At 39.3% G+C, this 23518-nt stretch overlaps 4 protein-coding genes across 4 annotated transcripts in view; 1 reads left to right on the forward strand and 3 right to left on the reverse strand.

The window, feature by feature from the left end:
* Positions 1 to 4482, reverse strand: part of stai (stathmin) — a 151653-nt gene extending 147171 nt beyond the window's left edge. The window contains exon 1 of the mRNA XM_065224096.1: positions 4222 to 4482. The gene's annotated coding sequence lies outside the window, so the exon portion shown is untranslated. The remainder of the gene's footprint in view (positions 1 to 4221) is intronic.
* A 4884-nt stretch (positions 4483 to 9366) lies between these two features.
* LOC135703001 (prolactin regulatory element-binding protein) lies at positions 9367 to 11233 on the reverse strand. Its single transcript, XM_065224092.1, has 3 exons — positions 10948 to 11233; positions 9782 to 10877; positions 9367 to 9718 (listed from the first exon to the last, which is right to left on the reverse strand). The coding sequence occupies exons 1-3, from the start codon at positions 11086 to 11088 to the stop codon at positions 9633 to 9635; spliced, it is 1323 nt and encodes a 440-aa protein (XP_065080164.1). The 5' UTR covers positions 11089 to 11233; the 3' UTR covers positions 9367 to 9632.
* A 4199-nt stretch (positions 11234 to 15432) lies between these two features.
* Positions 15433 to 23518, forward strand: part of Ns4 (Nucleostemin 4) — a 515404-nt gene continuing 507318 nt past the window's right edge. Inside the window, exon 1 of the mRNA XM_065224084.1 lies at positions 15433 to 15443. The gene's annotated coding sequence lies outside the window, so the exon portion shown is untranslated. The remainder of the gene's footprint in view (positions 15444 to 23518) is intronic.
* Positions 16910 to 17831, reverse strand: LOC135702971 (uncharacterized). Its single transcript, XM_065224048.1, has 2 exons — positions 17374 to 17831; positions 16910 to 17314 (listed from the first exon to the last, which is right to left on the reverse strand). The coding sequence occupies exons 1-2, from the start codon at positions 17731 to 17733 to the stop codon at positions 16946 to 16948; spliced, it is 729 nt and encodes a 242-aa protein (XP_065080120.1). The 5' UTR covers positions 17734 to 17831; the 3' UTR covers positions 16910 to 16945.

Below are 23518 nucleotides of genomic sequence, written 5' to 3' on the forward strand. Positions count from 1 at the left end.
CGACGCGGCTCTCAATAAAAGGTGTAACAAGTGTGATACTATCACTGCTAGACTAGATCTTTGGTTCTCTCATGCAGCGGTTTATCAGAGAGGGGAAGCTTAGTAATCCCCATCGCCTGCCCATGTCGCCATTCTATCGCGGCATGAGCCAGCAACGCCGACCATAAACCTACCGTCTCCAACACTCCACTATAAAGCATGAAATTAAGCCCGCCCACCAACAGCAAGGTGCAAAAACTAGCCAAGGGGAGGGGGTATTTTGTAATCGTAAAATTGAACATATTTGTAGTTCTGTGGCGAACGTTTCAGCTCAATTGATTTTAAGAGAACAAAGTTACAACTTGTCAAAGTTGACCATTTTGTATGGAAATCGGCATGCGCTGCTATTATATTGAACACAGGTGTGAAAACTTGTATGCATGAGTTTTTGGGGCCGTGAAAGGTTCGTATGATGCTTCCAGACTCCTCCCCCCTCTGTAAGGGGGGGAGCTCCCATACAAATGAAACAGAAAATTATAGCATGCTTTTTTGAATCGGCGCATAAACTCAAGCTAATATTCAATCCCGAGCAAGGCCGGGCACACTCAGTTAGTCAAATATTAAATAAAAACTTAAGGATTTGTAACCAAACGGTTCCAGAACACCAGGATTATAAGCGACGCCTGTGGTAAGCGTGACTGCCTCTCACCCCAAAAGGCTTGGGTGCAATCCCAGTCGGCACCGTCGGGATTTTCTGAGGCATAAAATCTCTGATCACGCCTTTCTTCGGAAGGGAAGTAAAGTTGTAGGTCTCCGGTCCATGAGTTTAAGGGTCGATAGGTAGGGCACCGACGAACCGACATGCCACTGTAGCATTTCGTTTGTCCACAATTCGATTTGTCGAACGGGCGATCAGATCTGTCAAACGAGGTGAGACGCAAACGAAGTCACTATAAATTGTACGTGTGTTCGTATTAGCAATGGGCGATCTTGGATCGAAACATAAAAGATTGATTCTTTTGGATCGATTGATCGATTTTTTGAATCGATCTCGAACACGACAAAAATCGACTGGATCGATCTTTTACATTCGATTTTTGTTTCGATCCAAAAAAATGTTTTCAGTGCATTTGCAATTTAACATTGATTTTTTTCGTCTTCACCTTTGCACATCACTTGCTTTGAAGATGGATTCAGTAAAAGATTTGGCGGAAAAAATTCACTGCAGTTTGACAGCGGCTGGTGGATACATTAGCTATTGCAACGCTCCTTGATCCTTGTTTCAAGACACTATACCTAGAGCCTTCAACTCACGCTCGGGCTGTTAAAATTGTGTCTGGACAGATATAGGGGAGATGCCTCTAATGTTGACCTATGGATCTAAGATTGGGCCCATCGCTAAAAATGTGCTACAGGTCGGACTCGATTATCCGGAGTATCGATTTTTTTTCACTCCGGATAATCAAATCCTCCGGATAATCGAATCACAAGAAAAAAAAAATTAAAAATCTGCCCCTCCTCTGAACGATTGTTAAAATTATCATATTGCATATTATAATACAAAATTATTTCAAATGTCTGCATTTTATTATATTATTATTATTATTATTTTATTAGTTTTTAACTAAAAAAAAAATACTCCGGATAATCGAGTCTAAAATTCCGGATAATCGAACCCCGGATAATCGAGACTCCGGATAATCAAGTCTCCGGATAATCGAGTCCGACCTGTATGGCTCTAATCGAGATTTGGAGGGATTTTAGGTGTCAAAATTTTTTTTCGTATAAAAACATGTCCCACCCCATTATTATATTATTATTTTATTAGTTTTTAACAAAAAAAAAATACTCCGGATAATCGAGTCTAACATTCCGGATAATCGAACCCCGGATAATCGAGACTCCGGATAATCAAGTCTCCGGATAATCGAGTCCGACCTGTATTTATCTTTTTTATCTAGATGAACGCGTCGTTGGGACGGTACTAATGGATATTTTTGGTCGCTATTGAAAATTGAGTCGATTGATGAATTTATGTATGGGCCCAAATTAGGGACACTTAGGCCGACATTACCTGCATCCAGCTTTCCACGCTCGGTAATGGCGTCCAGTATGGTATCAATAAATGTATCACTCACTGTGGTTTTGACATTAACTGGAGGTTCGCATTGTCACCCCTCTCTTTCCCACTCCCAAGAACAGAGGAAAATGGAACAACATGCGCCCTCCAGTTAGTGTCAAAAACCACAGTGAAGGATATATTTATTCATACCTACAGGACGCCATTGCCGAGTGTGGAAAGCTGGATGGTACTGAAAGAGTATACGATGATGTGCATACATCTGTGTCCCCACCAAAACCAACCGGAGGCCCATAGGGTATTTATGAAGAAATGGTAAAGAAAGCTATTTTTCTACATATGTACAAACATTCCCTTCTTATGACATATTTCACGCTTTTCTGAGGTGCATAGAACTTCTTAAAAATTTGCACAATACCCCTCAAGTTTTCTAAAATTTCTCAAGTTCGTTTGATACCTGTGAAGTTCTCTGATATTCTAGGAATTTCATAAAAGTTCATGAGAAGTCTCGGATGCTATAAGAGCCGCTTTGAGGTTCTTACAGTTTCCAGTAAGTTTCCCATATTTTCAGCATGGTAACTTCCCTTAAGTTCCTGCAGTTTGTTTAAAGGGCTTCACTGAAATTCTCAGCATTTCCTTCTCCAAAGTTCCTACAATTTTTGTAAAGTTAATGGGACTACAATGATGATCTCTATTCTTTCATAAAGTTAATTACGAACTTGAAATAAATCATTTATTTATTTTTTACTTAATTCTGGCACTTTGAATATTTTCAATATCTTGTACATGGAATAAGAAACTTCAGGACATTGAATATTTTTATCTTGGACTTACTTACTTGGAAAACTCAGGTAATGTTATCCAGAAAAATGAGTAGACATCCTGTATATACAGAGAGAGAGACGATTGAACGTCAAAACGAAAAGAATAATCAATCTTGAAATAAATTCACTCTAAAAAAGTTGAAAATAGTGACTTATTACAAGAAAAAGTGAATTTAGTGACTTGGCCTAAAAAAAAGAGACTTTTTAGTGACTGACTTGAAAAAAGTGACCAAGTCACTACCAGCCCGGGAAATGGAATTCGGGGAAATGGGGTTTATGTTTGTCTGGGATTCGGGGAAATGGCGTTCGGGGAAGTGACATTCGGGGAAACGACATTCGGGGAAATGCAGCACAATCGACGCGATCGGATGAGTAGATGGCGGTATTGTCGGTGGGTAGGGTCCATGTGTGGGGGGTGCCTCCCTGGCGTCGGTAGCATTGGTACTCAGTACGGAAAACAAATCAAGGGGGAAAAAACAGCAGGATTATGTTTTGATGTGGTCGATGGGTCCTGAGTAGTAATATATATTTTTTAAAGTTCATTTTATTTTAAAATCAAAATCACAAAATTTAGAAGCTCTGCCTTTGACATATCGAGTTATAGAATCACAATAACACTCCATAGAACATCGACCAACAGAGACATCGTTTTGTGGAAATATCGAATTATGGAGAGTACGATACATGGGACCGCTGAATCCATCGAGTTATAGAATATTGAGTTGTGGAGAATTGACTGTAAATTTAATTCATTTATTTTTTAAAAAAATCTGCATGTTTCGAATGTTGTGTACTGAGATACAGTTACTATTGTTATTTTGAATAATATAAATGCCTAAAACACTTATATTTAAATTATAATAGTGGCGAAAAATCTACAATTCATTTTAAGGATTGTTTACATTTTGATCATAGGCCATTTTCAAATGTTACGCGAAAAATGTTACCTTACGACCTAATAATAAAGGACTCCAGAAAGCATTAAATTAGAAGCGACGTGTTGCCAAAATCGAGTTCTCACTGTACTGGAGAAAAACAATCAAAGTGGGTGGACATCCTCATCCCCATCCGTCAGTCACCCTACGAACTTGTATGTGCAGGAACATGCTTCGACACAGGAGTTTGAACCCATACTTTGGCAAGAGCACGGCAGAGACAGAGTTTGTATCGTTATATTTATTAATGAATGCGCAATTGAAGAACGCACTACCAACATGGTAACGACCAACAGAAACAAGATGGACCCTTGATACTTTGGGTATTGTTCGTGAAAACCAGTAGCCAGAAACGAAAACGAGTTCCCTGAAAGTTACAATAGATAAAAGCACGGGTACTTACCGCAGACTAATCCGTCTATTATTTTTTTTACACCACGGAGAACGGTCACTGAACTTCACTAAATTAAATACTGATTAAAACCGACAAAATATTAAGAACGTCTTTTAAAAGCTTCTAGAACTTTGTTTTGCGCTGCTAAAAACTGCAGATGGCTTCAAACAACTACTGAACTAAACTAAAACAATAAATCGCGATCAACGAACAAAGAAAGCGAACCGATTGTCACACGCAATGAAATGGAACTGAAAACTCTGAGCAACTTGCGCAGGAATAAAAACTTGGTTGGTTGCTGGTTGCTGGACGACCACCACACAAACAAACAACTTCTTGACAGCAGCAGCAGAAAGCAAACAAAAAAGAATAATCTCGCGTTCGCAACGCAACGCTTGCTGCAATTTGTGCATGTGTGGTGGTGCAGCAGCAGCAGATGGTTCCAGTTCCATTCCAGTCCGACTCAACTTCTTTCTTTTCGCATCAGTTTGCTCTCCGGGAGTTTTCCATCAGTTTCTCTCCAACGACTCTCTTTCTATGACAAGAGACCAACGGAAAATGGGAGTGATCGGGAGAAGAGGGGAGAAGCTTAATACAATTGTGGCTTATCTCCATCATTTTAGGCGAATTAAAAAAATCAATTAATAATAAAAGTATACTGCTGTATACAGCAGAGGTGACGTTATCCGCTTTATAACACAAACAACAATAGATAGTAATATTGATGAATGTAAATCAATTAATACAATATAAAATTAATGTTTAATATTGATGTTTTGTGATTTGGTGAACGCCTTTTTTCACATTTATATCGCTGTGAAGCAACTGAAAATTGTTGAGAGAATTTATATCTATAACTGTATAACCAGTTCGTTTTGTTTGCTAATCTGGTTAAGATGTGGTACTTAGATTGTTCTGTCATTGAGCGATTGATGTTTGTAAGTGAGGGCCAGAGACAGCAGGAGAGACCAAAATTTATGAGTTTCGTCCTTGTTTGTTGCGCGCGCAGTTTGCTCTCTCGTGGTTCTTTGTTTACGTTGTTCCATCGCATTCTCTCGCAGCTTTCACTCTCACTTTTTAAATGCACAACTAGGGACGTTACGATACTTAAAAGTATCGATACTTGATTCGATACTAGTATTGTATAGCAAACTGATACTGATATTTGCGATACTATCGAAACAAAGTATCGATACTTTTAAGTATCGAATCATTTGAAAAAAAAGCAATGTGATTGAATTTAAATTGAAAGTCCATTTTTAAGATCAATGACGAACAGTTTGTATCATTTTATTAAAAACAAAAGCATTTAAACCAACTAATTGAACCATTCAGCATCATCGACCCTTGCTAGAAATATTAGTTTCTGTAAATATTTTGCTGACAATCGGTTTCTGGTCTCAGTAATTATAGATCAAGTCTTTGAAAAGAGTCGCTCGCATGGAACAGAAGTTGCCATGCTGACCATATGCAACCTAGCCTGCTGATACAGCGCTGGAAAAACTGACTTCATGTCCTCCCATTGTTCCAACGGGTTCACATTTATTGAGCAAACCGGTCTCGCCAGGTACAATGCCAACTCATCGCCAGGATCAGTATGTACTTGTTTGTTTGGTTTGACGTAAGCGAGTGTCCTGTGGTGTCCCCAGAAGACGTACTTATCAGTTTGTTCCTCGATCACGTTAAAATCACCAACATCTGCTTCATCGTTGATACCATCTGATAAAGCTTCCCGGATTTTGTCGATCGCATTTGCGCAAGCAGATGGATCCTTTTAGTGGAGGGTCTTGAACCTGGGATCTAAGATTGTGGCCATTGCAACTAGAAGCGATTGCTCAATTTGCCCAAACCTCTTCTTAAGCTGCTTCGAAAAGCAGTCCTTAACTGAAAGTATCGCTGGGAGGTCACTTGAATGGGAAGATATTTGTGTTGTAATGCTGGATATACACAGGGCACGTCAATTGATCAAGTCAGTTGAATTCAACTCACTTGAACGCGAATTGAACGTGTAAACCATGCCATTCAACTAACTTGATCAACTCACTTGAATAAAAAAAATTTGAACCAGGCTCAACTTTTCAAGCCAATTGAATTCAACTGAGTTGATCATTTGACTCGCCTAATCTAAACCCAGCTTAAGGCAATTAACAATAACTTTTGAAAGAGTTACGTATTTTTCACTACTAAGCTCTCGGGTCATGAACTCGAACGGCCTGAGAAGGACTACGAGTTGCTTCAATATTTCAATATCCGTTGGAGAAGGCATTGGTGGACTATTGGTGTCATCCAAAAGTAGATCAGATATAATCTTCCTCATGTCGAGGAAGCGCTCAACCATGTGGTACGTTGAATTCCAACGAGTCCTTACATCCAGGATGAGCTTTTAAATGTTGCCTTCTTTGACGCCATTGTCCGCGATACCACGATAAAAATATCGATATTGGAGAAGTATCGATTGTAAAGTATCGATACTTAATTGCTTGGTATCGAAATAAAAGTATCGATACTTTACTGATATCAGTAGTATCGCAACGTCCCTATGCACAACCAGATGCACAATGAAAAATAATTCACAGCAATTGGAAAGTTGCCGTAAAAGCTCTAGGCAGATGTCGCCGCTGCATGATGATGATGCAGCTGACAGGCTACATAGAAAATTCATGAAAATGATCTGGGAAATGAGCATTATAGCACCATTTTCAGCAAACCTACAAAACACAGTGAACGTCATTCCAATCAGACTGATGTGCATATTTGACTTTTCCAGTTGGATTTTCATACGAAAAAATAATTTAATTTCACGATACCGTCAATACTAACATAGAGGTACGTTAATCGATTTGCTTGGGACCAATAGGCTAGTCAAGTATTGAGCCAATTCAAAATCGTTAGTTTCCACCATCGCACAAAAGATGTAAATAAAAGTAAAATAAAGATGATTTGCTTTATGATATCACTGTGAAAACTATCTAGAATCATTCTAGATTAGAGTTCCTGTTGATAAAATGAAGTTCAGCTGTATTTTCCATCGACATTTGTGAGTATCTAAATGTTTGCCTAAAAAGGATTATGAACTATTATTGAATATTACAACAATTTATCCAATATCACCACCATGTAAAAGTTTTCCTTTTTTTCTCTGTTCGGGACCTAACACCACTGCGACCAGTAATTTGATCTATTGTAGTATATCCCGTGTCCTTAGTTTAGTGCATGTCGTATTACCAACAATTAATTCGAAACTAACGATTTTAAATTGGCTCACTATTTGACTAGCCTATTGGTCCCAAGCAAATCGACTAACGTACCCCATTCTAGTATAAATTCCAGTACTACACTATGTTTGTTTTGATACGCTATGCAAGTTTGACAGATACAATGAGGGGTTCGCGGATTTTCCTATGTTTCGAGGGGCGCATCGATTAGGTTGGGACCGAAGATAGTACCAGAGCTGAGCCAAAAAGTTGAGCTCGTTTCTTCTGCTACCGTGTTGCTTAGAGCAACCGTACCAATGAGTAAATAAGGCACATTTACCAACCTCTACCATAACGCTACTTGCGCACCGTGGGAAGTAGTGAGTTCATAAATTTAGCAACCCGGTGGCAACGCATCAGACGGTTGCTATTTTGAATAAACGCCAAAAGTTTGTTTTGCCTTTGTGGAAAACGGTAACTTAAATTATGACTCTGATAGCAACGACCGGTGTGGAGAGGAGTGATAAAGCCAAAATGGAAACGCTGTGCGTAAGTAAAATAGTGCCGCAAATGACACCGACTGGTACGGTTGCTCTTAATTTGTGAACTCACTACTTCCCGAGGTGCGGATTGATATTTCCCTCACCTGAATAGCAACCCCTGGTACGCAAGTAGCGTTAAGGCCCAAGCGCAATGACAGCGTAAGCGGAACGGCAGCGGCAGCGGAAAAGCCCGATCTGAGCTCGGATCTGAGTAAGCCAACTTGTCGGATTGAAAACTAGTTAGAACCAAATCGACTTCGGTTAGGCATCTTGATGTCATTTGTGACAACTGTTAAATTTTCCGTTTCCGTTCTGCTTCCGCCCACACTGGGTTTAGGCCTTTATGGTAGAGGTTGTCAAATGTGCCTTATTTACTCACTGGTTGCTCTAACGCAGCAACCGCATCGGGTGTTGCTATTGAAGTGCGGGAAATAACAATATGCCTTTCGGTGAACAGTGGGTTAGCAAATTTGGCAGCGCGATAGCAACCGACCCAAGCGTTGCTATTTATCTGGGTACTGAGGACTAACTCAATATGCTTGACAGCTGGGAGCCAGTGTGAACTGTCAAACGGGAGTCAAACATACAGAAACCTCGCGTCACTTTTCAAATAGACCAATGTAACATATCCACCATTTTGAGAAAATCGAAATTGAAGTTCGACAGATTATTATTTTAACTGTTTAAAAACAATACATTTTGCAATACTATTTTTTAATGTAGTCAGTGTATAATAACGTTGAAAATTCAGAAGAAACGGTAAAATCACAATTTTACTTTGAATTCCATGCTACAACATAGAAAAAACCACATAGGACGTTTTGACAAGTCGAGTTGTACATCGGACATGTTACATTGGACGATTTTTTCTCAATGACATAATCAATTAGTGTTACATTGGACGTTTTGTCTACATGATACTAGATTTCCTTTCACAGATGTCATAGTAGAGTACCTAACTTTAGATTAGCCCCGCCTTTGGAAAATGAGCACCAATCATGTTAGGCAGTCCAAATGACCGAAGTAATAATCATATACCCATCATTTCAAACTGTACATTGGACAAGTTTTGATCAATGATTATCTTAAATAAATGAAAGTAAATTTGGATGGATGTTTTTGTATCACATACAATGATAGAAGAGCAATAGTTTGTATCGCTTAACTCGATTTGTTTACATTTGTTACATTGGTCTATTTGAAAAGTGACCATTAATGTGGTTACTCTTCTTACCTATAATAGTATAGATACTTGGCACTGATGAAGTCTGCAAGTAGTATAGACGAAATACGCGTATCTGTCAAAAGATAAGCAATTATAACGGAATTTAAAGAAAATAAACCAACGCACTCAAAGCTCTTCATAAAAGTCATTCCTTCTCAACATTTCAATCTGAAAAAAACTACCTCTCTTAAATCGCATTTACGCCTTTTATTCGTGTGTAATCACAAACTACCACAATTTATTTGAATAAATTAACATCTTGCATCTTAAAAGAGCTATTTTTTGTTTTGTTATATTTTTGTTGTCTAATGTAGTCACATCGGTGAAACTTAATATAAAGTAATTTATTTATCACCTGATTACTTGATCCTGTTTCCTCTCTCATGACTGTACAAAGTAAACACTACCAACATACACTTTCTTGATAACACAAAGATTACGACGCATCACTGGGCCCAACTACAGTCCAATGTACGAACAGAAGCAGAAAGTGATGAACAAAATTGCCACTATTGCGAATATTGCAACCCATGCCGGGAGTGAATCTGAAACGAGAATGTCGATCAATAACCAAAAAAAAAAAACGGTAAATGCCAGAAGGATCTTACGTCTATACTGCAAACTGTGCACGCACACTCGGTTATCGACCGAGATGGAGAGGACGGCCGCCTCGGAGTTGGCACTGATAGCCGGACCGTCAAAGTTCGTTACGGGCAGGAACTCCAACCCGGTCACAAACATTGCATGAGCATTCGGAATGTGCAGCACCCGCTGCAGGCTAAATGCAATGTAGATCGACACCGAACCACTGAACATGGTCCCAACGGCCACGAAGCGCCCGTCGTCCCGAACGGCCAAGGCAGCGAGCGATTCATCGATCTCCACCACGCGACTCAACCGACCAACGTCCGGATCCCACTGCTGCAGCAAACCTTTGGCTTTGCCCGATTTCGAAAACGGATTGGCCAACGTGAATAATCGGTGCTTGTCCTTGTGCCCTTCGATGAGCCCATAGCGACATCGCTTGAACAGATATCGGGTGCCTTCCGGCGGGTTCCACGTCAGCTTTCGAGACTCCTTATCCGGATTGATCGACCAAATGACACCCAGTCCATCCTTGGCTATCGATACGATATACTTATTGTCAGGGCTAAAGTCCAAATCATCGATCTCCTTTGTGTGAGCCGATATGTCCGACAGCATTGTCATCTTCGGAAAATTCCACAGTCTCAAGTGGCCATCCGTTCCGCCTGTTGCCATCAGGCGTCCATTGGGACTGATTCGGACAACTCGCTGCAACGGTTCCGCTTCCGTGAAATCCGTCTGAATCGAATCGCTGGTTTTGATCTCGAAACGTATCACCTTCCTGGCACGATCCTTATCTTCGTCGCCGCCCTTCTTCGGATCCGGCTGCTGTTGATTGGCCGTAGCTTGTCCATTCGCCTGAGGTTGATAGGATACGTTCTTCCGCTTGCGCAACCCATCCAAGGTTTCTGTTTTCCCTCCTGCATATTCACCATCTGACGAACTGATAATCGGATTCACTAGATACATTTGGCAGTGACTTTCCTGCCCCGCAACCAGCAGGGTCCGTTTCTCATCGTTCTTGGTGGCACAGTTCATGACCACCGTGGGTCCGGTTTCGTGTCGGATCACCTCATCTGCCACGTACTTTTCGCCGTTGTGGTATATTTCGTAAATTTCCTGAAAGATCAAATTCGAAACTCGAACCAACCGTACCTAATCAAATTATAATTCAGGTATGGGTACTTACAAATCCATTAGCCACTCCGGTCTTGGAGGCTCCGCCACCGCCAGCCACTAGGACGTGTCGACTGGTGAGCATTTCTATTGCATACAGGGGAAAATTTACCCGGGCCAGCAGGCCATCGTTGGGTTTCCTCGTCGGGGCCATCCTTCTTTCGGACTGTGGCCAGATCTACAGCTGGGCGAGCGGGAAGTTACTTACTTTATTAAATATTAAACTACTATTTTTAATCGATTTTCATCAGCAGATTCAGAACCCACTGGATGATTGTAGGGAGAAAACATTCACACACAACACTTTCGTTTTTCTTTTCTGACTTCCACGTATTTCTGTCAAACTCGGCTGTCATTTAACAGCGAGCGAGCGAAAAGAGGGGAAAACGTAACGGCAGTCGCAAAAATGGGCGTTATCCAGCAAAGCGCAATGTGCAGTAACGTGTTTAGGATTATATTTCGGATTGAATATTGAATAAGGGGTTCGAAGTATATGTGCGTCTGGACGTGGATTTTCTTGACATTTCTATTCGCACGTTATAATATAATTTTATATATCAAGAGCAAATTTTCATTACGTCGTTAACATATATAATATATTGTTTTTTTTACAGGTACCCGAGCAGATACCAAAGTGTGCCGAATAAAAATTTACCATACAAAATATGTTATGGTATAGATACCCGCATAAACGCGAACCATATCTTGACTTTACCTAAAATGGTTAAAAATTGTTTATAATCCCTGCTAAACTTTAACTGAAATGGTTATGGAACTTTACATGAACGTTTGTGTGATTATGTTTTTACCTTATGTATTATGGTTTTTTGGAAGTGAACCTTACATATAATGGGTTGTTAAGAACCAATACCATTCAAAATTCTTTCGAGAATTCTTTTTTTCTCCATACATTTTCGGAAAGAAAACTATATTAGAACATTTTTACTTATAGTTTGAGAATTTTGATGATAATGGTTACGGTAGTCAGTAAGGTCCATGGATGGTTTTGCATTGTCGGTCAACTTTACGTGGAATATATCCCGAATTGGTGATCATTAATTTACAAGCAACCTATTGGGAGATTGCCGTAAAAGCTCGACGCAGATGTCGCCACTGCATGATGATGATACAGCTGACATACTGCATATAAAATTCGTGAAAATTAGCATTAATTACAATTTTCCGTTGCGTTTTCCATCGATGTATGTGCATCAATATGTTAACCTACACGGATACGAATTTTGTTCATTTAAAACAAAAATATAAATGTTTATACTCTAAACATATGAATTATTCAAAGTAAATTGAAAGCATGTTTAAAACTAAAATATTTATGTTTGAATTAAATTAAAAAGCATGTTTATTTCAACAATATAGGATTTGGGTAAACGGTTTTTAGCGTGTCATGCCTTTTTATTTCCTTCTTGATACATTCAGAAAAAGTTGCCAAAGCTTTGCTCTACCTCAACAGAAAACGGTTTTCCATTCCGAATCCATTCCGGATCCTCCTGCGACACCGAACATAGAAAGAAACCGGTATGAGGACCAGTGGCAGAAACCGAGGCAGAAAAGGTAAAACGACGCCAATAACACAAATTTTCACCGGTTCCACTGAACTGGAACTCCCAGACATCCACCCCGACGGGTCTTCGCATCCTGGACCAGGATCCAATTCCCACAGGTCACACTTAATCGCACCCAAAAAAGAGCAGGAATGTTGATGCCCTGCCCGAAGATCTTATTTTATCATTTCTTTGCAAACCGTTTTATTTTGCTTTACCCTGCACTCAAATACTAAAATAATTTCAAAATATGTATGTTTTTTTTAAACATGAGAAGCATGTTTAAAATAAACATATTTATTATTGTTCGCATAGCTGTCAAACCAAACAAAAACAAATACGTTTATTTTCAACACGAATATTTTTGAAATAAACGTAACATTATTTTTATTTTAAACATTGATTTCACATGACTTCAAACATGGAATACGTTTGAAATCAACCTAATTTATGTTTGTGACCAGAACAAACTGAGTTTACGTTTGAATTTACCTCAAATATTTTTGTTTCGACGATAGTTTTTTCTCCGTGTAAAAAAAGGCCAAAATGAACATTTATTGAATATTAACGTCCTATACAACCATTTCTCCATTATCACCAGCATTATACAATTTTTCCTAAGTAAATTCACTTAATTTCCACTTTCATCCTAGTGGAAATCGCACATATTCACCATTTTCCGAAAAATGCAACTGTGCAGGAGGTAACCTCTACCTGTGGATGCAAACTTGTTATGCATAATTTTCCATGAAAACATCTCCGATCCATACCGAAATAATAACAATTACTTTGCAAACACATTTTCTTACACAATTCAAGCAAAAGTTTCCACCGAAAATTATTAGTTTTTCTTTATGTACCGATTTGCGCCAAAAATCGTCTGTTTTACTTGCAGAATTTGAAAACTATCCTCCTTCTAGTAGTTCTCACTTCGAAATGTAGGTGGCGAAAGCTTGGAAAAGTTTCACTGCAAGGCGCCAATAACAATGTGCGTTAATTTGAGATGTTAAAAATGTCATTTTGATGTAAACAAACGGTTTTATTGACGTGTATCTTGAATATTTCCATCGAGAGGGGTGTTATAAGAGGGGTGGAAACTAACGATTTTAAATTGGCTCACTACTTGACTAGCCTATTGGTCCCAAGCAAATCGATTAACGTAACCCATTCTAGTATAAATTCCAGTACTACACAATATTTGTTTTGATTCGCTATGAAAGTTTGACAGATAAAATGAGGGGTTCGTGGATTTTCCTATGTTTCGAGGGGTGAATCGATTAGCTTGGGACCGAAGATAGTAACAGAGCTGAGCCAAATAGTTGAGCACGTTTCTTCGGGACCTACTAGTCTTAGAGTTACCTCTATGGTATTAGCATGGAGGTAACTCCATAGAGGTAACTCTAAGACTACTGGGTCCCGAAGAAAATCATTATTATTTTTGGCTCACTCAGTACCAGAACAACGGTCCCAAGCAGTCCCAAGCTATTTCACTCACCCCTGCATGTTCTGCATGAAGCCACACACCCCTGATGTTATCTGTCAAACTTTCATAGCGAATCAAAACAAACATAGTGTAGTAATAGAATTTCAACTAGAATAGGGTACGTTAATCGTTTGCTTGGGACCAATAGGCTACTAAAGTGGTGAGCCAATTTAAAATCGTTAGTTTCGTATTGATTGTTGGTAACTCTAAGACCACTGGGTCCCGAAGAAAATCATTATTATTTTTGGCTCACTCAGTACCAGAACAACGGTCCCAAGCAGTCCCAAGCTATTTCACTCACCCCTGCATGTTCTGCATGAATCCACACACCCCTGATGTTATCTGTCAAACTTTCATAGCGAATCAAAACAAACATAGTGTAGTAATAGAATTTCAACTAGAATAGGGTACGTTAATCGTTTGCTTGGGACCAATAGGCTACTAAAGTGGTGAGCCAATTTAAAATCGTTAGTTTCGTATTGATTGTTGGTATAAGGCTAAACTTCAGGCAGGCTTTTCAGGTTAAGGAGGGGTGAGACATGGCACTTTTGGCCCTCCAATTATTTTCAATAGGGCAAAAGTATAATTTTGCCCTCCCCCAAATAATGATCATACATTTTTAAATTTAAGCTACTATCCCATTCTGAGTGGTGCGAAGTCGATCACTTTCAAATTTCAAGTTATCATTTATATTACTCCGCTCACAAATTGGTTTCCTTTTTTCCAGAGCAAATATGAGAACTCATTTATGACTTTCTCATTATTTGATTACAATTGCTTGAATCCGCATTTTGAGAAAGGATGCGCACACCCTCGAACAAATTTTAACCTTCTGTCACTTGACTCAACTAACAAATCGAATTCGTTAGTTGGGCCGAGGTGGTGGTCTAACCAGCGAATTTCGACTGTAGTGAAAATTGATATGGTCCGGCGTGGACTATCATTTGCAATCATTTCGTGCATTCAGTTACATTAATTTGCGTCTAACTTTTTTCGTCATCAGAATTCCGTAAAATAATGTATGAAGCTTTTGTAGATTTTTAAATTAGCTTCAACCTTTTACCAATACTCAAACCTGTATCTCTTATGCATGACGAGCTAGTGCGGGCAGAACTTGTTATTGTTTTTCAGTGAATATAATTTACATTCACTGAAAAACAATGGTGGGTTCTGTTCGCTCTGGTTCACCACGCAAAAGATATACACATTTGAGTTATTAACAAAAGTTGTAGTTAATATCCAAACCTACAAACCTTCATACCTTATTTTACGGAATTCTGATGATGAAAAAAATTAGAGGCATGTGAATGTGAATGAGTGCACGGAATAAATGTCAATGATTTTCCATGCCTGGGGACATGGTGACCCCGGAGACCGAAGCCCAACACTCTGAACACGAACGAACTGACGGTAGAACATTGGGGGAATCAGGCGGCATATCAAGCGATGGAGAAGAAAAGTAAAGTCAAATTCAGATGGATTAAGACGAATAAATCGAGGGGGTTGACTCTATCAACGATGCAGGAAAGATTTTGTGTTGTTGTGGTTAGCTGCGCGCACGCTGAGTAGATAGAAAGAAGATTGATGACGATTCTGGAGATTTCCTGCAAAAAGATGATGCTCGATGCAAGTAGATGCGAGAAATGAGAGAAGATTTTTCGTAGATTGATTCGCTAGTGTGATGCCACCCTAAGAACTAACTTAAAACTTGTATTATTGCATATAGTACCGTGGACCCCCGGTAATCTTATTTTTGATTACAAACCTGTCAAAGCAAACAGAAGCAAACATACACGAATATTTTTAAAATAAACGTAGCATGATTTTTATTTTAAACATTGATAGTAGTTCTACTTTTACCGAAAGCGAGTAGATTTTTACTCACTTTAGAGTAAAAATGAATGGGCGTGTTCAATTAGCTTGAGACCAAAGGTCTGGTACTTCCTGAACTAAAAGATTGAGCATGTTTCTTTGGGACCCCCTGGTTTTAGTGTTAGTCTATGTTAAAAGCACAGAGAACAGGCGTCCAACTTCCGTCAGAAACTTGTGGAAAGATAAATCGCCGTTAAGTGGCGCTAGCATCTCCTGATTTCTTTTATAAATTTTACATTCGACCAATTTTTTGTAGTGTCGATACATTTTCGACGCTTCGTGGTTACTTGGGTCGCTTAGAGTCGGTGTATTATCGTTATGTTGCTATAATGACGTCGGAATTCGCTAGTCTGACTACCCGAGCAAAGTCGGTTAACAAAATGAAAGCAAATCGATATTAAAGTTTGCAGTTCCTATCATAATGAAAACTCATTTGGATTTCAGTTGTCGCGACAGAAGTCTGATATCATATTGGGCTTTCATTATGCAGTCAAGACTTTTTTAATCTGCCGTTAATTTCGTGTTTAAAATTTGATTTAAGTTCATCCGTCGTTGAACTAACGATTATTGTTTATTTGTTTTGTTTAACACATTTTAGGTCATTCGTGACTAGCCCGAGGTGAGATTTGAGCTTAATTCTTTCAGCGTGAGAAGCATGGATGCTAACCATTTACGCCAGGCCCGTATTCAGTTTAACATTATGAATGCAAAATCAGTAATCACATTGATTTCATTGAAAGCTGAATTAGTTTTCCGTTTGATTCAACAGTGTAAAATTTTGCTCTCATTTTTGCTGTGTTAACCGTTAAGTCAACCAAAATGAGATCAACTGGAGTATTCAAAATAAGTTACATCATAACAGCAAATTCTGATTTCAATTTGATATCTAGCTTTGCTCGGGTAGCGCGCTTCGGTTTAGTGCCAACGCTTACGAACTGTTACATACATTAATTAGTCTACATCAACCGAGATATGAACTCAAAAATAATATTTATTTACCATAATCAGTCAGTTTTGTTCTAAAAGCTAAATAACATTACAGTATTCACTGCAATAAACGAGAGGGTTCTAAATTTCCTCGCTTACAGCTGTAATCAGTTTTCCCCTAACTGAATCCGGCAATGCCGGTTCAGATTCCCCAGTTCTGCTTCGAAGATGGCATCGTTGATGAGCTTTTCCACGTAAATACGCTGCTCATCTGGCAAGGCTCGAAGCTTAAATGCAATATTGTGACCGAATGCATCGTGCCTATCTTCACATTTACCAATTTGGATTTGATCATGATCTGCTATGTTTAAAACATCGTCACATTTTCGTTTCCTCGAGTTAACTGCGTCCAGACAGGAGTACATTTCCATGGACTCCGATGGACTTCCGTTCATTAGGGCTAGCTCGAATGTTGCCTCCGTTGGTGGCTGTGAGGAAGCTTCCTCGTCGTTATCATTCCGCGGTGGTGAATCCAACTAAAATTCCCAAAGAAATCGATTTGTTCCGCAAATGAGTATCTCACTCATCAACTAACCTGAACTTTGACGGGCCTAATGTCGATGCTATCGGTATCGGAATCGTCATGCCCATCCAGAAACTCCAACAAATGGTAGTACCAAAGCGAAGGTTCATACAGGCCGCCACTCAGCTCTGCCGCCCGTATTTTTCGTTTTTCCTTCCGATAGTTGCTACGCAGGTTGTTAATCTTCCTGATGACCGACACTCGATTGGCATCCGGTTCCATTTCGCTTAATTTTTTGGCCATCAGCTTGTAGGCTTCGATTTTCATTGGCCGATCAGCGTACTGTTTGCACTGCACTTTCCACAGGCACGGCAGGCTTTTGTACAGTTCGATAAATTCCCGTACGATCGGTCGTAACAATTTTTTCTTCATTGCTAAACTATTGATTTACCATCACTCGACAATGTATATGCAGAAGGTATTTTAAATTCAAATTTTCACAAATCGACCTGTGCGATAAATATTGTACAGTTCTGTTTTGCGATTGATGCAGGTTTGTTTTGAACGTTCAAGCGAGAGCCGAAAGTGCTGGCAGTTCTATGCTGTATATTTTATTTATTTACCAACATGCTCGCCTAGATGTATACCTATAGGTACATGGAAAGCAGTGATAAAATCATTGGCGATGACGGTGACTCTGAAACTCTTTACTCCTGTGGGAATTGCCATAAGCATCTGTCAGTTTATGCGTGAAACATGGCACAGCATTTTTAAATTGTGTGATTTTTTAGCCATTTGCTAGTTCATCATAGCAAAAAATCCCATACACGCTAACTTGAAAGTACTCATTAATGGTTGAAAAAGACCCATTTTGAAGAAAAGTGGCTTAACTCATTAAATGAGTAAATTTTTTACCCATTAATGAGTATCTGTTACCCATTAATGAGTAATTGTTAATCATTAATGGGTAACAGATACTCATTAATGAGTAAAATTGTTTAATCATTAATGAGTTAAGCCACTTTTCTTCAAAATGGGTCTTTTTTTACTCATTAATGAGTACTTTCAAGTTAGCGTGTAAGAAACCGTCAATCTTTGCGTGTAGATGCGGTGGCTTCATGGTGCCGTCAACGCGAATATTTAACCCTTTGTCTGTACCTCTAAAATAAAGCTAAGTTCATTGCACAAATCCTTTCAAACGGGTATTAAATCAAATTCGAAAAATGTCTCAATTATAAGAAGCAGGCATATCAAGAAGACTTTAGCATGCTTTTAATATGCACATTATTGGTTTAAGAGATTTGAGATTTGGTCACAGTGCGAAATTCGTTGTCACCTGTTGTCTTATGTTACACCAGTTTATGAGCTAAGAGCTGATAATGTTAGGTTACGTGCGATCACGTACACTTTGAGAGAATTTTAGTTAGGAATAATTTCACGAAGATTAAAGTTCAGTACAGGTAAATAAACTTTTCAATTGGAACCACTAAACAATGACGAATTCATTGTATATGCTGATATAATTGCAAAGTGTTTAAAGCATTAAACCTGCCTTAGTTTGAGCCGTATCTTTGAACGGCCTACGTAAAAGCAACACTTTCAAGTTAGCCTTGTGAAACCAGGTGCGAATAAGGTAAGCCGCATATATTGCTTGGACGAGAACCGAAGGGCTATGTAAGTTATAGGTTTAATAACCGTTTATTGGCAGGGCAGACACTGCTAGCATAGAGGTAACTCTAAAGGGCCACCCACATTAGATCCGTTTGCGTTGCGTTGACGTAAATTTGACAGTTAGACAATAGATTTAGCTGTCACTTTGCCGTAACGCGTCCGATCCGGATCTAATGTGCGTGGGCCTTAAGACTAGTAGGTCCCTAAGAAACTTGTTCAACTTTTTGACTCAGCTCTGGCATCGACAAAATGTATGGGGGAGCGAGACACTTTCATATTCGCGGCTCTATGTGACGCTGTAGTGGGTCGATTTTCTTCGTGTTCAAAATGTAGAACCTTTGGAGTTTTGGGAACATCTTGCCCCAAGACCGGACGTGAATGCGAGTTACCCCCGAAAAGTTATTAGCGTTTCAAATGAACATCAACTGCCTTACTTCTGGGGAGGGCCTATCCCAAGTAACCTAAAGGTCTGATACAAGGCTAGCTTAGATTGGGTAGTCGTCTAGAACAAGGTGATGCTGGAAATCCACAGCAACAGGCATCTATGGGTAGTGCTGATTAAAATTTTAACAAAACCAACCCACAACCTGGTTTTAAATACTGAGAGTCCACTGGAAGTCCATCCAGTGACCCGGATCAACCTTCATCTTGATTAGTAGGCCTTGATTATTCTCTGCAACTATATGGAATGTAGTAGAATGGTGTTTTTTTTTATATACCAGATAGGACACCAGATGCCCCGCCGAAAGGTTTGGAACATCCTTAAAATTAATTGCTGCGTAAATTTGATCAATGTAGGCCTTGACTTGTATCTGCAACTATACGAAATGAAGACAAATTGTGATATTTGACATATAAGCTGATCATTGGCTCCCAGTGCACAATGGTCCCAAAGCCGTATTTAGGAAGACAAAAATGTTTGCGCTAAAACTGTTGATTTTAGGCATATGGTGTCTTCCGGAAAGTTTCTTCATACTTTTTGGCCAACTTTTTTATGTTAGTGAAATAAGGGTGGTCCATAAAATTGGTGAATTTAAAATGTGAACTTTTTATTATGTGAGATAGATCAGTGCAATGTTCTAGAAAGTTGCAGAACAATCAATTTGCGGCACCTTTGCTCAAACCATCAAACTTCCATCTCTTATGGTTCATGAGTTATGATTTTTTTAAACAAGCAAGTTAGGGTGGCCCCTGAAAAATTGGTTTTCTATGAATATCTTTTCATACGTTCATTTATCTTAGAACAAATGTTGTAGACACTTTTAGGGGCCTCCCTTAGCTCAGTCGGTAAAGGCGCAGCTACAAAGCAAGACCATGCTGGAGGTGGCTGGGTTAGATTCCCGGTACGGTCTAGGAATTTTTCGGGTTGGAAAATTTCTCGACTTCCCTGGGCATAGAAGGTATGATTGAACTTGCCACACAATTATACCAATGCAAAAATAGTACAGGCATCGAAAGCTCTCAATTAATAACTGTGGAAGTGCATCTAGAACACTAAGTTGAGAGCACGCAATAAGCTAATATGCGATATGCAATAAGCTTCACATGCGAAGAAGAAGAAAAAGAAGACACTTTTAGAACTTTCAATGGCAAATATTATGGCTGAAGCAACTAAGTTGCTATCTTTTTTTATTGGAAAGTTAAAGGCGATTTTCTTAAAAAAACTGGCCTTTTTCAATTGTCAATGTCTCTAAAAGGAGCTAACCGATTTTCAAGTTTTTAATTTCATTTGAAAGATCATTATGTTTTACACTTACGGTGGGAAAACTGTGAGATCGACTTTTGTTTAAAGCATTTAATTTAATTTTAAAAAATTCACATTTTTATGCAAAAAAAACTGCCATAACTATTCAAAAAATGGAGATAGTTTCTTAATTGCTTCGGCAAAATTGTGCGCCATCAAAAGTTCTAAAAGTGTCTAAAACAAAGTTTTTGCGAGGAATCAATGTATGAAAAGATAATTGTGAAAAAGTGATTTTTAGGTAAGGTTTAGACAGATTATTCCAAAGCATTCCACAGTATATTTAAATCTTAGCGTCCATATAAAGCAGTGATAATTGCCGAAGCAATTAAGATACTATCTCATTTGTTTGAAGAGTTATGGCAGTTTTTTGCATAAAAATATGAAATTTTTAAAATTAAATTAAATGCTTTAAACAAAAATCGCTCTCGCAGTTTTCCCACCGTAAATTAACAACATAATGATCTTTCAAATGGAATTAAAAACTTGACAATCGGTTTGCTCCTTTTAACACTCCGAATACGATGCCTACGAAAAACGTGTAACGGCAAGTTTGCAATGGCACAACTTAGCCATTTCTTAATGAATTTCAAAAATTGTGGTACCTTTAGAATTCCTAGGGTTTCTAGATGATATTGATTGCAAACAACTTGCCAATAGAGTCGTCTACTTTTTTCAAAAAGCGAAAAGAGTTGTTACACGTTTTTTTGAAAGGTGTGTTTGTAGGGTTTTGCAAGTGGCGCAAGATCTGTAATTTAGATTAATGGGCACAAATGTTCACAATTAGCCAAAATACAGTCATGGTTCCTATATATGGATTCTGGAGACAACGGAACGGTCCTCAAAAAATCCGGAACATCCGTAAAAATGGTCAATCCATGATCCTGATCCTAGAGCTCTGCGGTTTTTTTGAAAACATTAGGAACTGTGATATAAACAAATATTTGGGGTCGTGACATAAACATGTACCTGGATGGCCATGGGACCGTCCTCCGGAAGATCCGGAACATCCGTAAAAGTGGACAATCCATGAAACTGATCCTAGAGCTCCGTGTTTTTTTTAACATTAGGATCTGTGATATAAGAATGAATTTGGGTCATGGACCAAGATGGCCATCGGACCGTCCAGTGGAAGATCCGGAACATCCGTGAAAGTGGTAAATCCACGATCCTGATCCTAGAACTCCGCGTTTTTTTTATTAACATTAGGAACTGTGATGATAGAAAGAATTTGGGCTTGTGACATAACCATGAACCTGAATGTCCATAGGACCGTCCTCCGGAAGATCCGGAACATCCGTAAAAGTGGTAAATCCACGATCCTGATCCTAGAGCTCCGTGGTTTTCTCGAAAACATTAAGAACTGTGATGATAGAAAGAATTTAGGCTTGTGACATAAACATGAACCTGGATGTCAATGGGAACGTCCTCCGAAAGATACGGAAAATTCGTGAAAGTGGAAAATTAACGAAACTGATCCTAGAGCTCCGTGGTTTTCTTGAAAACATTAGGAACTGTGATATTAGAATGATTTTGGGATCGTAACATAAACATGGACCCAGATGGCCATTGGAACGTCCTCCGGAAGATCCGAAAAATTCCGCAGTTTTTGAAAAAAAAACACTAAGAACTGAGATGATAGAATGAATTTGGGGTCGTGACCTAAACATGGACCTTGATGGCCATGAGACCGTCCTCTGGAAGATGCGGAACATCCGTGAAAGTGGAAAATTCTCATAACATAAACATGTACTCAGAAGGCCATGGGACCGTCCTCCGCAAGATCTAGAACATCTTTAAAAATGGTCAACCCTCGAAACTGATCCTAGAGTTCTACGGTTTTTTCGAAAGCCTGTGGAACTGCGATATAAGAAATATTTTGGGGTCATGACATAAACATGGACCCAAATGGCCATGGGGCCATCCTCTGGTAAGTCCAGAACATCCGTAAAAGAGGTTAATCAATGAAACTGATCCTAGAGCTCCGCAGTTTTTTCCAAAAATATTAGGAACTGTGATATAAGAATGAATTTGTGATCGTGACTTAAACATGTACCTAGATAGTCATGGGACCGTCGTCCGGAAGATCAAGAACATCCGTAAAATGGTCAGTCCATAAAATTGAGAGGTGGAAGCATTATTATGACGAGCACCTCAACGGTGATGCAGCAGAAACCGAAGGTGGTACGGCAACAGACTTTGGAGCACGTGTAGGAGACGACAGGCTACTGGTTCCTGATCTTCAAAAAGTTGAGGAGGAGATCGGTCGACTGAAGAACAACATAGCAACTGGTGTAGATCAACAACCAAGTGAGCTACTAAAATACGGTGGTGAAGGAAGCACTGGCTAGAGCGCTGCACTGGGTAATTGCCAAGATTTAGGAGGAGAGGATATTACCGGAGGAGTGAAGCAAGGTGTTGTATGGCCAACCTACAAAAAGGGCGACAAGTTGGATTGCTGCAATTACCGCGCGATCACACTGCTGAGCGCCGCTTACAAGGTACTCTCCCAAATTATACGCCGCCGCCTGTCACCATTTGCAAGAGATTTCTTGGGCAATACCAGCAGGAATTCATGGGTTCATATTCGCGATTCGGCAGGTTCTGCAGAAATGCCACAAATACAACTTGCTTACACATCATTTGTTCATCGATTTCAAATCCGTATACGACACAATCGATCGAGATCAGCTATGGCAGATTATGCACGAGTACGGATTTCCGGATAAACTTACGTGATTGGTCAAGGCGACAATGGATAGAGTAATGTGCGTTGTTCGAGTATCGGGGACACTCTCGAGTCCC

This window comes from Ochlerotatus camptorhynchus, unplaced genomic scaffold (genome assembly GCF_037179485.1).
Source record: "Ochlerotatus camptorhynchus isolate MF236.1 unplaced genomic scaffold, CSIRO-AGI_Acam_v1.1 ptg000204l, whole genome shotgun sequence".
NCBI classification, from domain to species: domain Eukaryota; kingdom Metazoa; phylum Arthropoda; class Insecta; order Diptera; family Culicidae; genus Ochlerotatus; species Ochlerotatus camptorhynchus.

Coding starts and splice junctions, on each gene's coding strand:
- LOC135703001 (XM_065224092.1), bottom strand. CDS start 11,088: ATGGCCCCGACGAGGAAACCCAACGATGGCCTGCTGGCCCGGGTAAAT. Junction 10,878..10,947: donor CCGGAGTGGCTAATGGATTT/GTAAGTACCCAT, acceptor TTGATCTTTCAG/GAAATTTACGAAATATACCA. Junction 9,719..9,781: donor GCACAGTTTGCAGTATAGAC/GTAAGATCCTTC, acceptor TTCTCGTTTCAG/ATTCACTCCCGGCATGGGTT.
- LOC135702971 (XM_065224048.1), bottom strand. CDS start 17,733: ATGAAGAAAAAATTGTTACGACCGATCGTACGGGAATTTATCGAACTG. Junction 17,315..17,373: donor TTAGGCCCGTCAAAGTTCAG/GTTAGTTGATGA, acceptor TGGGAATTTTAG/TTGGATTCACCACCGCGGAA.